The 14,926-nt window shown below is 43.6% G+C and overlaps 1 protein-coding gene across 18 annotated transcripts in view; it reads left to right on the top strand.

Moving 5' to 3' along the window:
* LOC126284515 (mucin-17-like) overlaps positions 1–14,926 on the top strand; it is a 321,811-nt gene that overhangs the window by 146,193 nt on the left and 160,692 nt on the right. For all 18 annotated transcript variants that reach the window (XM_049983502.1, XM_049983491.1, XM_049983495.1 and 15 more), the window contains exon 8: positions 3,760–3,850. In XM_049983502.1, the coding sequence (XP_049839459.1) occupies positions 3,760–3,850 (91 nt within the window). The remainder of the gene's footprint in view (positions 1–3,759; positions 3,851–14,926) is intronic.

A 14,926-nucleotide genomic window follows, 5' to 3' on the forward strand; every position in this document is an offset into this window, starting at 1 on the left:
AGAGTAGGGGCGAAAGGTTACAGCCTTGTCTTACTCCCTTCTTAATACGAACACTTCGTTCTTGATCGTCCACTCTTGTTATTCTATTCCCTCTTGGTTGTTGTACATATTGTATACGACCCGTCTCTCCCTATAGCTTACCCCTACATTTTTCAGAATCTTGAACAGCTTGCACCATTTTATACTGTCGAACGCTTTTTCCAGGTCGACATATCCTATGAACGTGTCTTGATTTTTCTTTAGCCTTGCTTCCATAATTAGCCGTAACGTCAGAATTGCCTCTCTCATGCCTTTACTTTTCCTAAAGCCAAACTGATCGTCACCTAGCGCATTCTCAATTTTCTTTTCCATTCTTCTGTATATTATTCTTGTAAGCAGCTTCGATGCATGAGCTGTTAAGCTGATTGTGCGATAATTCTCGCACTTGCCACCTCTTGCCGTCTTCGGAATTGTGTGGATGATGCTTTTCCGAAAGTCAGATGGTATGTCGCCAGACTCATATATTCTACACACCAACGTGAATAGTCGTTTTGTTGCCACTTCCCCTAATGATTTTAGAAATTCTGATGGAATGTTATCTCTCCCTTCTGCCTTATTCGACCGTAAATTCCGATTCTAATACTGGATCCCCTATCTCATCTAAATCGGCTCCTGTTTCTTCTTCTATCACATCTGACAAATCGTCACCCTCATACAGGCTTTCAATGTATTCTTTCCACCTATCTGCTCTCTCCTGTGCATTTAACAGTGGAATTCCCGTTGCACTCTTAATGTTACCACCGTTGCTTTTAATGTCACCAAAGCTTGTTTTGACTTTCCTGTATGCCGAGTCTGTCCTTCCGACAATCTTATCTTTTTCGATGTGTTCACATTTTTCCTGAAGCCATTTCGTCTTAGCTTCCCTGCACTTCCTATTTATTTCATTCCTCAGCGACTTGTATTTCTGTATTCCTGATTTTCCCGGAACATGTTTGTACTTCCTCCTTTCATCAATCAACTGAAGTATTTCTTCTGTTACCCCTGGTTTCTTTGCAGCTACCTTCTCTGTACCTATGTTTTCCTTCCCAGCTTCTGTGATGCCCCTTTTTAGAGATGTCCATTCCTCTTCAACTGTGCTGCCTACTGCACTATTCCTTATTGCTGTATCTATAGCGTTAGAGAACTTCAAACTTATCTCGTCATTCCTTAGAACTTGCGTATCCCACTTCTTTGCGTATTGATTCTTCCTGACTAATGTCTTGAACTTCAGCCTACTCTTCATCACTACTATATTGTGATCTGAGTCTATATCTGCTCCTGGGTACGCCTTACAATTCATTATCTGATTGCGCAATCTCTGTCTGACAATGACGTAATCTAATTGAAATCTTCCCGTATCTCCCGACATTTTCCAAGTATACCTCCTCCTCTTGTGATTCTTGAACAGGGTATTCGCTATTACTAGCTGAAACTTGTTACAGAACTCAATTAGTCTTCTTCCTCTTTCATTCCTTGTCCCAAGCCCATATTCTCCTGTAACCTTTTCTTCTAATCCTTCCCCTACAACTGCATTCCAGTCGCCCATGACTATTAGATTTTCGTCCCCCTTTACATACTGCTTTCAATACCCTCATACACTTTCTCTATCTGTTCATCTTCAGCTTGCGACGTCGGCATGTATACCTGAACTATCGCTGTCGGTGTTGGTCTGCTGTCGATTGTGATTAGAACAACCCGGTCACTGAACTGTTCAAAGTAACACACCCTCTGCCCTACCTTCCTATTCATAACGAATCCTACACCTGTTATACCATTTTCTGCTGCTGTTGATATTACCCGATACTCATCTGACCAGAAGTCCTTGTCTTCCTTCCACTTTACTTCACTGACCCCTGCTATATCTAGATTGAGCCATTGCATTTCCCTTTTCAGATTTTGTAGTTTCCCTACCACGTTCAAGCTTCTGACATTCCACGCCCAGACTCCTAGAACATTATCCTTTCGTTGATTATTCAATCTTTTTCTCATGGTAACTTCCCCCTTGGCAGTCCCCTCACGGAGATCCGAATGGGAGACTATTCCGGAATCTTTTGCCAATGGAGAGATCATCATGATACTTCTTCAACTACAGGCCACATGTCCTGCGGATACACGTTACGTGTCTTTAATGCAGTGGTTTCCATTGCCTTCTGCATCCTCATGTCGTTGATCATTGCTGATTCTTCCGCCTATAGGGGCAATTTCCCACCCCTAGGACAAGAGATTGCCCTGAACCTCTATCCACTCCTCCGCCCTCTTTGACAAGGCCGTTGGCAGAATGAGGCTGACTTCTTATGCCGGAAGTCTTCGGCCGCCAATGCTGATTATGTATCAAAATTTAGGCAGTGGCGGGGATCGAACCCGGGACCGAAGACGTTTTGATTATGAATCAAGGACGCTACCCCTAGACCACATGTATCTTAAGAGATATAGTGCACTTTGGAAACGATCACAATTTGAATGGATGTGTGATATACACCATCTGATCAGAAGTATCCCGACGCCTGTTAGTGAACGTCAGTAAGAGGTTTGTGTCCACCCATCGCCTTTATGACGTATTTAACTCTGCTGAAGGTTCTTCCTTTGAGGTGCCTGAATGTCTGTGGAGGAATTCTAACCATTCTGTCTTGAGCCGAAATTCTAAAGCTAGGTCGACGTCCTAAGTTATCCCAAAGTTGTGAGACTTGAGTTTCTCCTGGCGTATACAATTTTCAATCAACTTACGGGAATTCTGACAGGTAAAATTTACAGCGACCGGTCTCTGACTTCGGTGGTTGACCAGTCATTTCGTACCGTCAGAGTAACAAATCCATAAGGAACATTTCAACTCTGCTAAAGCCGAGGAAGTGTGCTGTCGGTGATGTGATTGCGAAGTGTAAATGCGGAGGAAGAAGCAAAGCTGAACCAAAAGTAGGCACACTTGATGTAATGACGGAGAGGGTCCGTCGAGCGTTGCGATGGGAGGTTGTAAAAAGTCGCGTAAAATCAGCAGACTTGCGTTTGGCGAATGCAAGGAGAACGTTACCTTCCACTGTGTGATGTGCCAACATCTGTTATCGAATGGGAGTGTTCTTCGTGGTTAGGACGTGGTCCCCTCATTGCGCTTACGAAAACTCTAAATGCGGAAGGATACGGATACGTTTTGCAGCAATGCGTGCAGCTTACAGCAAAGGAACACTTCGCAGACGGCTGATTGTATCAGCAAGACAACGCATACTTTCTCAAAGCACCGTCTCTGAGGCAACGGTCTGTGGACAATAACAGTCCAGCAATGAACTGTTCTGCTCAGAGTCTCGAACTGAACCCAATGGAACAACTTTGGGATATTTTCAAACAACTTACGGGAATTCATCCAAGAAAAAGTTACAGCGACCGCCAGCCGTGACATCTGATGGTCAATGACGCGTTACATAGGATCGTCTGGATACTACTGATGAGAGAACGTACGCCGCGCGCGGTAGCCGTGCGGTGTGAGGCGCCTTGCCACGGTTGGCGCGGCTCCCCCTGTCGGAGGTTCGAGTCGTCCCTCGGGCATGTGTGTTTGTGTTGTCCTTAGCGTATGTTAGTTTAAGTTAGGTTACGTAGTGTGTAGGCCTAGGGACCGAAGGGCTCAGCGGTTTGGTCCCATAAGGCCTTACCACAAATTAAGTTAAATTAGACCCTGTACGACGCAAGGGATGAGTGTCTCGTAATGTGGCGTGCGCCCTTTCTGTGCTGATCTGCTCGCTCTCTGGCCCACAGGCGACACGTGAGAGGGAAGTCTCGACCAACCAGATTGCCACCACCGTGGTTCATCTCTCGCTCCCGGGACTGCAGGATCCGCCGACGACAGGTGAGTTGAGCGTCAACGCAGCCATCACGTTTGCTGTAGATGTCTGTCTCTCCTGTCTACATACATATAAGGTTATTTTTATAGGAGAAAGGTAGCACTTACATTCTACACAAGAACCTAAACGTAATCAGAGGGGCGTTCGATAAGTAGTGCAACACACTTTTTCCAAAATTATTCCCCACTTCTTGAGAATACGAAACCCTATTTTTGGACACAATCTCCATCAGCGTGACAGCATTAAGCCGTCGGCACACGGAGCGTGCATCCGAACGTTGAGCATTGAGCGTGCCGAGTTTCTGACGTCAGAGCGAGGAATAGCACGCTCGGGAGTCTTTCCGAACGTGCAGAGCAGTACCTGGCGTGTCAGATATTCTGAGCGTGCGTCTGAGCGTTGACCAATGAGATGGCACAGCGCCACCTACGTCACACGCACGCCGTCTCCCTTCAGTACAGAGTTGTGAGGCATTCGTTTCAAGCCTATATGTACATATGCCGTTTCTGAGCACCAGCAAATTGACAAACACTGGAAAACCCGTTGTTAGCTGTGTGATTCGTTGCAATAAAATAATGAGAAACATCATATTCGTGGCAAAAGAGTTATTGTAACTTGCGTATTATGAGAGTACGCTATCTGAAGGCAGCGACACACTGAAGATCCACCCAAAACGCATTGTTCTTGGTACAATTTGTTACATTCAAATTTCAATTAGTAGCATATTTAAGATTAAGTTTTTCAGCGCGGCGTAGCATAATACAGGATGATTCAAAAATAATACTACAACTTTAGGAATTTAAAACTCTGCAACGACAAAAGGCAGAGCTAAGCACTATCTGTCGGCGAATTAAGGGAGCTATAAAGTTTCATTTAGTTGTACATTTGTTCGCTTGAGGCGCTGTTGACTAGGCGTCAGCGTCAGTTGATGCTAAGATGGCGACCGCTCAACAAAAAGCTTTTTGTGTTATTGAGTACGGCAGAAGTGAATCGACGACAGTTGTTCAGCGTGCGTTTCGAACGAAATATGGTGTTAAACCTCCTGATAGGTGGTGTATTAAACGTTGGTATAAACAGTTTACAGAGAATGGGTGTTTGTGCAAAGGGAAAAGTTCTGGACGGCCGAGAACGAGTGATGAAAATGTAGCACGCATCCAGCAAGCATTTGTTCGCAGCCCAGGAAAATCGACTCGCAGAGCTAGCAGAGAGCTGCAAATTCCACAATCAACTGTATGGAGAGTCCTACGAAAAAGGTTAGTTATGAAACCTTATCGTCTGAAATTGGTTGAAGCACTGTCTGCAGCTGATAAGATTAAAAGAATCGATTTCTGTGATTTTATCCTTGCTCAAATGGAAACAGATGAATCTTTCATTTCAAAGATTGTGTTTAGTGATGAAGCAACTTTCCACACTAACGGGAAAGTCAACCGTCACAATGTCTGTATATGGAGCACTGAGAATATGCGGGAAACAACTCAGTATGAACGTGACTCGCCTAAGGTGAACGTTTTCTGTGCCATTTCAGCCAATAAAGTTTTTGGTCCCTTTTTCTTCGAAGGTGCTACTGTAACTGGACTACAGTATCTGGATATGTTAGAGAATTGGCTGTTCCCTCAGCTCGAACAAGAAGCACAACAATTCATATTTCAGCAGGATGGAGCGCCACCACATTGGCACTTATCTGTCTGTAACTACCTGAACGTCAACTACCTGAGGCGATGGATCGGCCGCCAGGCAGCCCGTGACAGAGCACTTCATCACTGGCCTCCAAGAAGCCCTGATCTTACCCCCTGCGATTTTTTCTTATGGGGGTATGTTAAGGATATGTTGTTTCGGCCACCTCTCCCAGCCACCATTGATGATTTGAAACGAGAAATAACAGCAGCTATCCAAACTGTTACGCCTGATATGCTACAGAGAGTGTGGAACGAGTTGGAGTATCGGGTTGATATTGCTCGAGTGTCTGGAGGGGGCCATATTGAACATCTCTGAACTTGTTTTTGAGTGAAAAAAAAACTTTTTAAATACTCTTTGTAATGATGTATAACAAAAGGTTATATTATGTTTCTTTCATTAAATACACATTTTTAAAGTTGTGGTATTCTTTTTGAATCACCCTGTATTATTTCATGTAAGAGGTGTGGTGTTGGTTTAGCGAAATGAGTAGCATCACTTTCCAGTGATGCCGGCATGGTAGCTCAGCGTGTTCGGTCAGAGGGTTAGCTCCCTCTGTAATAAAAAAACTGAGTTAATCGATCAACAACAAACTTAAACGGATGTCCTACGACGTCCGCCTCGAGCAGATGCAACGAACAAAATCGAACAAAACGAGAAAAAAAGCGTGTTCGGTCAGAGGGTTAGCTACTCTATGTAACAAAAAATCTGAGTTAATGGATCAACAACGAACTGAAACGGGTGTCTTACAATGTCCACGCCGAGCAGATACAACGAACTAAAATGAGATTTTTTAAAAAAGTGGTGAATTGTTTATGGGGGCGGTGGTTCGCTTCTTGACACTTGAAATTTTTTTTCCTCTCATTCGCGTTTTTATTAGGTTCTGATACTTTATTATTAGTTTAATATAAGTATATACTATGATATTTGATGTTATGTAGATTTAAGTTCACCTTTTTTCGAGTGGTGACTTTGTTCGATTGGCTTAATGTACAGGACAGCTTGCGCTACGTGTATAAAGATATTTTTCTCCTTTTTCTTTTACGCTTTGTAACTGACATGTTGCAAAGATTCTGCTAGTGGGTAGGAACAGTGATCAAGTGAGACTGACCTTGGGGTTTTACTAAAATGTGGGAATGATGAAATAATGCTTATCTTATGTGGAGAAGAATTCCAAATTTGTACCGCACTCTTTGTAATGGATCTTTTATAAGTCTGTTTTCTTACTGAGTAGACATGGTACTTTCCTTTTCGTGGACGATGGAGGAAGCGTGCGTTGTAATAGAGCTAACGTCGGAATTTTGCGCGCGCCCGTTTGGTAAACAGTGTGACGTACGAACTTGAAATATCCGTCAACTGCCGCTGGAGTGCGTTGCGACCGCGTATACCACGTGAGTCGCACCGTTCCTGAGTGTTCAGTAGCACGTTGAACTTGGCACGCTCAACGTTAACGTTTCGACAGCGCGGTCCGTGTTCCGACGGCTTTACACCTCCTTACTGTATGTCCCGGCGCCTTGCTGCGCCAGTAACATCCCAAAAACCACACACTGCTTCCCACGGAGAGCGTTCTTCATTGCGGCAAACTGGTGCAAGTCGGAGATCGCGAGATCCGAGCAGTTGGGTGGACGACGAAGAACAGTCCAGTGACGTTTCGTGATTGCCTCTCGGGTGCACAGAGGATGTGAAAGGCCTCCCACTGCCATGGAGAAGAAGAAATTCGTTGGCATTTTTGTGGCGTCGGACACGCTGAAGTCCAACACTGCAGGAACCACAGCCGTGGTGTGCGACGCGCCGGAAAGCGGGAGATGGGACAGATTCGCACGAATTTGTAGCGATGCTGACAGGCGAGTGCTTTTGTTCACTGCCAGAGCTTCGTAGACATTGTGCAAGCGCCTCCGAATATCTGCACTGCTCTGATTTTGCGCCAAAAGAAACTCAATGGCAGATTTCTGGCTGGAACGCAGGGACGTTACAGGCGTCAGTGTGAAGGGTACGTATAGATCTTCCACTTATTTGAACTTCATTCCACGGTGTCACACAACCAGATCCGCATTTTTTGAAGCTAAAGTGGCCGAGAAAAGATGCGTTTCATTACTTACTGAACGCCCCTTGTATTTCCAAGTGAGCTTTTCATCTACCTCCAGTCCTAAGAATCTAAAATATGCCATTTTATCGAACATTTTGTAGCCCTGTGGCAATAAAATTTCGCCTGCACAAGAGAACAGAAACTATGAAAAAACTTAAAGTTGTCATGAATCACAATTTCGGGTTTCACACCACAGTGGTTAACCAGCAACTGACCTCCTGCCGGCGGTATGCAGTTGCTTGCTCCATCCTTAAAACTTATCAACCAGCTACGGGGAGCCTTTTAGTTTAATGCAGACCTCGAACCACGATTCAGTTCAGTATTCTCACATAAACGAACACTGACTGAAATGAAATAAACGGCAAGTGATGTTTGAAGGTCTGCTCGCTCGGGAATGTCGAGTGGGGCTCTGCGGTGTGGTAAGACGCTATGTGGTTCTGTAAACTTTGAATAAACTGAAATCAGAGTCTGCTGGCCATTAGCAGGTCAGCGAGGATAATGCTTGGCTATTTTCTTGTTCGTGCGCCAAGACTCTAAGTGCTGACTTTCACGGTATTTTCAGAATGTTAAAGCGCGTTTTCCATGTTGAGATGTTATGCTTGTGACTTTGTAAAGTTGGTGATCTTCAATGCCTGGTACAGAATCGGTTTTTCATTGATACATCCGAATAGCAGGGCTTTCAAACGCATCACATGCTCGTTCATTGAGCTCTTTTCATTATTCTTCCAGATATGTAAGTTACATTTGGTTGCAGTACTTTTATACGATATGCCTTGTACATAAGTGCTGTGTTTGCCATCGTGGCTGGACTGTATTCTGGGAGCAATTACATGTTTCTAATAAAATATTTTCAGAGTCATTCGAATTTCATACCCACCATTTTTCCCATTCTGACGATTTTACGCCGAGATACACTTTGCAATCTGAACTAAATCACTCCAAGTAAAGTGCATTTTGCCTTCAGCAAAGACAGCCACTTTCCTGGGTTGTTTCTACAATCAACATTACGTTATTCTGCAAATACGGTCAACAATACCTTCCATACTTCTACGCATGATTTTTCAAGAGAGAAGGTAGCTCAGTCACTGGCGGTACTGAAAGATCTTGGGTTCGTCGTTTTCCATGAGGAATGACGTCTTGTATTTGTGAGTTACGCCAACAGACTGGATCCAGCACGCCCAGTGCACGAAACTGAACTGTAAGCAGAGTTGCTTACACGTAACTCGTGTAAATCCATATGTTTATTGCAACTTGTCAGGGTCACAGAGATCAATTAATTAATTATGTCAGACAGAGTAAATCTCTCCTGTTACAGGCGATATTTCCTTAATGCTGTTGACAGATTGCGTTGTTGCATCAATTTGTTGTTGTTGTTGTTGTTTTGGTCTTCAGTCCTGAGACTGGTTTGATGCAGCTCTCCATGCTACTCTATCCTGTGCAAGCTTCTTCGCCTCCCAGTACCTACTGCAACCTACATCCTTCTGAATCTGCTTAGTGTATACATCTCTTGGCTCCCTCTACGATTTTTACCCTCCACGCTACCCTCCAATACTAACTTTGTGACCCCTTGATACCTCAGGACATGTCCTACCAACCGATCCCTTCTTCTGGTCAAGTTGTGCCACAAACTTCTCTTCTCCCCAATCCTATTCAATACCTCCTCATTAGTTATGTGATCTACCCATCTAATCTTCAGCATTCTTCTGTAGCACCACATTTCGAAAGCTTCTACTTTCTTCTTGTCCAAACTATTTATCGTCCATGTTTCACTTTCATACATAGCTACACCCCATACAAATACTTTCAGAAACGACTTCCTGACACTTAAATCTATACTCGATATTAACAAATTTCTCTTCTTCAGAAACGCTTTCCTTGCCATTGACAGTCTACATTTTATATCCTCTCTACTTCGACAATTATCAGTTATTTTGCTCCCCAAATAGCAAAACTCCTTTACTACTTTAAGTGTCTCATTTCCTAATCTAATTCCCTCAGCATCACCCGACTTAATTCGACTACATTTCATTATCCTCGTTTTGCTTTTGTTGATGTTCATCTTATACCCTCCTTTCAAGACACTGTCCATTCCGTTCAACAGCTCTTCCAAGTCCTTTGCTGTCTCTGACAGAATCAATTTATGGGTCTAGATTTTGTATGTGAGAGGGCAATTCAATTCAGGGCGTTTTATTATTGACTGTTGCATTTAGTCCGGTTTCAGTACTTGGACAGGGAGCTTACAGTCTTGAGCTTTTACTGGTATTTCATACTCTGCCCTCACGTTACCTATTCTGAGATAGTCATTTCCGACCATTAGTTTCCTTTCTCAACATTCTCATTTTAGAATCTTCTACCTTTTGTGTAACTTTAACTCTCAAGGTTTTGACACGCATACGCTAGCCTTCTGGCTAGTGATCGACAAGGCACGTGCAACTGCCCACTGAGTCATGTTTTCCGACCAAGAGGCGGCACTCCAGGCCTATAACAACCTCGTTGAAGCGCGTCTACGTTGCCTTAGGTTGTGATTTTGTTTCCACAACCATAGCTGTCAATGGTGCTTTCCGTGTATCAGTACTATCCAAACAGACAATTTTACAATTGGGATTCTGAGACCCAAAGGAAGTCCTCGAATTGTGAGAGCTACATGAAGTCTATTTTACTGAGAACATTCTCAAATTTCATGATAGATAGCAGTCGGAGCGAGCTTTCTCGACTCTTCCTCAACGTATGTGATCGAATCATCGAACAGCCACGTACAAAGATATTTAAATTTCATTTCTCGCTAGGCTTGTGAACTACCAGAGTAAAATCTGGCATTCTCAAATAACCCAAGCTTCGTGGGAGTTTTGTTTTCTCAATATTGATTGTTAGGCTCCATTTCTTATGTTATTCTTCCGTGTTAATCAGTAATATTTGTAGATCCCGTGTGTTGCTCGCCTTCGGTATGGTGTCCACACCACGTCGTATTCAATGTATCGAAAAATACTTGATACGCATCCCGCGTTAATGTTTTTCAGTGCTTTCTGAAATATTTTCTCTGGATAAATATTGACCAGCAACGGTGGAAGAATACAGGCTTGTCCAGTTTTTCTGTGGAACTGCATTTTACTGGATAATACGTTATTTTTTAAAAAGATTGGTTCCGTCCGAATAGACCTCTGAAGGCCCAACGGTGGCGACTGACCGCCGCGTCATCCTCAGACGGTAGGCACCACTGGACGTGGATGTGGAGGGCCACGTGCTCAACATACCGCTATCGCGGCCGTTGTAAGTTTTCCTTATCGGTTCCGCTGCTTCTCAGCCAAGTTGCGCTTCGACTGGCCTCACAAGGCCTGCATTAACGCCGTTTGCCAACAGCGCTAAGTGCTAGCCGAGACCGACAGCGCTTAACTTCGGTGATCTGACGGGAACCGATGTTACAACTGCGGCAAGGCTGTTGCCAGTGCATTATTTATTTTTAACTAAAATGCAGGTTTTTCTAATCAGTATTCATTGCTTTACGAATTTTCATTGTTACAACCCATCAAAAGCTGTTCCACATTCGATAAAAAAGACATGTAAATTTACTTTGCTAAAGTTTGTAAACAGTTTCTCATAATCTATAAAACAGAGACATGCGTTGCTCCCTCTGCATAACAGTTTTAGATCAGTTTTTGTGTATGACAGTTTCTTCTCTTATACCTAAAATCATTTAACAATCCAAACATACAAACAGACAAGGAGGCCATATCATATTCACTGAGAGAAATCACAACTGGGCTTCCGCAGGGTTCGATCCTAGGTCCACTACTCTCCTTGCTCTCCATTAATGATCTAACAGTTTATTTGAGTCAAGAGAAAAAAGTACCCTTTTTTTGCAGTTGATGCAAACATTATAATGTCTGATGGGATACCGCACTCACTGGTTATACAATGTTACTTATAATCCGTCTTGATTGCAAAAATTTCACGGCCATCATTCGGCATAACAAAAATTGTCAACATGGGGGACAAAGAAATCAGTAAGTTAACACATTTTGTACTTTTTGATTTAATAATATTCTGGGTAATTTCTCAGTTATGTAAGAAATATTCATTTTACAAGAGAAACTAATTAGAATTACATGTGGAATTCACACACATAAATCTCGTGTGCATCCGCTTAAATTGTTGCAGCCTCAGATTACTTTATTAGCTCTGAAATTTGATGTCAACATTCCATTGCAGTTTGAGAATAACAGACATACTGTCACGTTGTAACTACATTCAAACCCAAATCCTAAATTAGGGTCGTCGACGGAGTGCAATATTTGTCACCGAAACCATATTTATTACGAACCTCAACGCGCGGCCAAAGCAGAAATGAACCGAGCCCCTGGGCGGAACTTGGTGCTACTTATACGGATATAGAACATTCCAGAATATACAAACATTAAAACAAAATAAATTTCGAGAACCTCCCGGCAACGATAACAACTGTAGCACGCCAGCCAGTAACACTAAACGCTATTCCACAAGTCATGTAGCACAGTTCACCCCACCGTTCCCTCTCCTGCACAAAAATCGATCCACTGTTTCAGAATTTCTCACTGCAGCCGACTGCAGCTCCCTGGATCTAGGTTTTGTCGGTGGTATTCTGTACGGGAACATTCTAGTCGCGTTGTTGCATCCGCTTCAATATGATGAGCGTCTAATGTAGCCCCTCCCGTCGGAGCTTTGTAGTCTTCGAGTGCGTCTTCAGTTTCCTTAAACGAGAAACCCCATCTTCGGTCTGCGCTTCAGGACACGGTAGGCTTTCCTACGGAGGACGTGGACAACGTCTCTGTACTGCGCTTTTGTCTTCTCGATGAAGGTTCATAACCCTCGACTTCATATGTGACTTTCAACAAGCGGTGAAGGAACGATACGACCCAAGGTGGCGTTTTAGTAACATTTCCGATATAGACATTTCACTAACAGGTGTAAAAATCCGTACCGAGACTCCAGAGCTTTATCCTACCGGTCGGTGCTTGGCGTTATAGCTCTCTCAGACCTTCTCCTGGGTGCACAGAGTCTGTATGTGAGCCAACTGTTTTGCTTCTTCGTTCTTGATGATCGGGTGTCTCATGTAGTCATCCTGAGTGTCATATCCATTTCTGAGCAGAAGGAATTGTGTGAAATCAGTAGTCTCTTCTGTGTTTTATGCGAATGTCACGACGGGTCAGTCTCTCTGTTAGACGTCAGTGCACGTCGACAGCATATTTACCAATATCTTATTTAAGCGTACTTCGAGACCATTCGTTTCTGGGTTGTAGACTGTTACCGTCCTGTGGACTATGTCACAACGCAAAGCAACATGCCGTCCCGACTGAAAAACTTCTCCGAGATCAGGGGCATCAAGCAGGATGTTTTGTGATTCAAAATGGTCTACATGGAGCTCTGCAGTTTCCGGAGCTTTGGCAGTCAACGCAGTTTTATTGATAGCGTAGCAGGTCAGGTAGTCACTGCAGACTATTATTAATCATTCCCGTTGTCGACTTCGGGAACCTCCCCAAGAGGTCAATTTCAGTTAGCACCTCATACCCGGAGATAACGGCGGTAAGCGCTTCTGCCACTGACATTCCTCACAGTGGCTCACAAAGTGTTCAGCGGATTGGTTGGGGTCTGGCCTGTGGTACCTGCGTCTGATTCTGTCTAAAGTCTTCACGAATTCCATGTGGCCAGATGTAGGAGTGTCGCGATGACACTTCAAGATAGCTCGCTGTAGATGATCTGGAATGAAAATCAAATATTTCCCCCCCATTGGGTCATAGTGCCTCTTATACAATGTTCTCTTTAATAACTGGAATTCTACTTTGGTCGGTTCCTTCTCCATCAAGGCTTCAAGACTTTTCAGCAGTCCTGGATCTTGCCTGTGTTCAACAGCAATATCGTTTGGCGCAGAGATGACTAATTTCATCCACACCAGCTGTCTTCCGATAACCAACTCCTTGAAAGGCAGTCAGTGTCCATATGTTTGCGTTCAGTTTGTATACCACTGTGACTTTGTACTCCTGAAGCCTGTTGCCCATGTCGCCAGTTGACCCAACTGATCTTTCTCACTAGTGAGCCACTATATAGAATAGTGGTCCCAAGCAACGGCTAGACACCTTTTCTTAGCCGGGGAGCAAGTCTTCTCGTACTCCACAAGCACCAGCTACCCGTCAGAAACTTCCTGAATTTGTGCTGCATCTACCCACCCTGCTAGTGTCAATATGAAGGTTGGTCTTGGCATGCAGTGCTAGGACTGAAGAGGATGGATGTTAGCGCCTCCTGAAAGATCTATCCTATACCTCGTTCCAGGAACAACATTTGCCACCAACGACCTCAGTTATTTGTTGGATGTATTCTAGTGTCTTCCTCTACAGTTTTTGCCCTCTACAGGCCCCTCCAGTATCATGCAAGTTACTCCATGATGTCTTAACAGATTTCCTACCGACCTGTCAGTGTTTTCCCTATACTATGTGGACAACCTCCTCTTGCATTCATTATCAGTCCAGACTCTTCTGTAGCATCACATTTAAGATACTTCGATTCTCTTCTGTTCCGGTTTCTGCACAGTCCATATTCCACTACCATACAACGCTGTGCTCGAAACGTACGTTCTCAGATACTTATTCCTCAGACTGAAATCTATGTTTGGAACGCCCATTTTTACCGGTGCTTGTCTGCTTTATATGTTCTCCTTGCTCTGTCCGTCATCGGTTATTTTTCTTTCTAGGTAGCAGAATTCCATGACTTCATCTACTTCATGATCATCAACAAAAGCAAAACGAGGATAATGGAATGTGGTCGAATTAAATTGGGCGATGCTGAGGGAATCAGATTAGGAAATGAGACACTTAAAGTAGTAAAGGAGTTTTGCTATTTGGGGAGCAAAATAACTGATCATGGTCGAAGTAGAGAAGATATAAAATGTAAACTGTCAATGGCAAGGAAAGCGTTTCTGAAGAAGAGAAATTTGTTAACATCGAGTATAGATTTAAGTGTGAGAAAGTCGTTTCCGAAAGTATTTGTATCAAGTGTAACCATGTATGGAAGTGAAACATGGACGATAAATAGTTTGGACAAGAAGAGAATAGAAGCTTTCGAAATGTGGTGCTACAGAAGAATGCTGAAGATTAAATGGGTAGATCACATAACTAATGATGAAGTATTGAACAGAATTGGGGAGAAGAGGAGTTTGTGCCACAACCTGACTAGAAGAAGGGATCCGTTGGTAGGACATGTTCTGAGGCATCAAGGGATCACAAATTTAGCATTGGAGGGCAGCGTGGGGGGTATAAATCGTAGAGGGAGACCAAGAGATGAATACACTAAGCAGATT

The sequence above is a fragment of the Schistocerca gregaria genome, chromosome 8 (genome assembly GCF_023897955.1).
Source record: "Schistocerca gregaria isolate iqSchGreg1 chromosome 8, iqSchGreg1.2, whole genome shotgun sequence".
Lineage (NCBI taxonomy): Eukaryota > Metazoa > Arthropoda > Insecta > Orthoptera > Acrididae > Schistocerca > Schistocerca gregaria.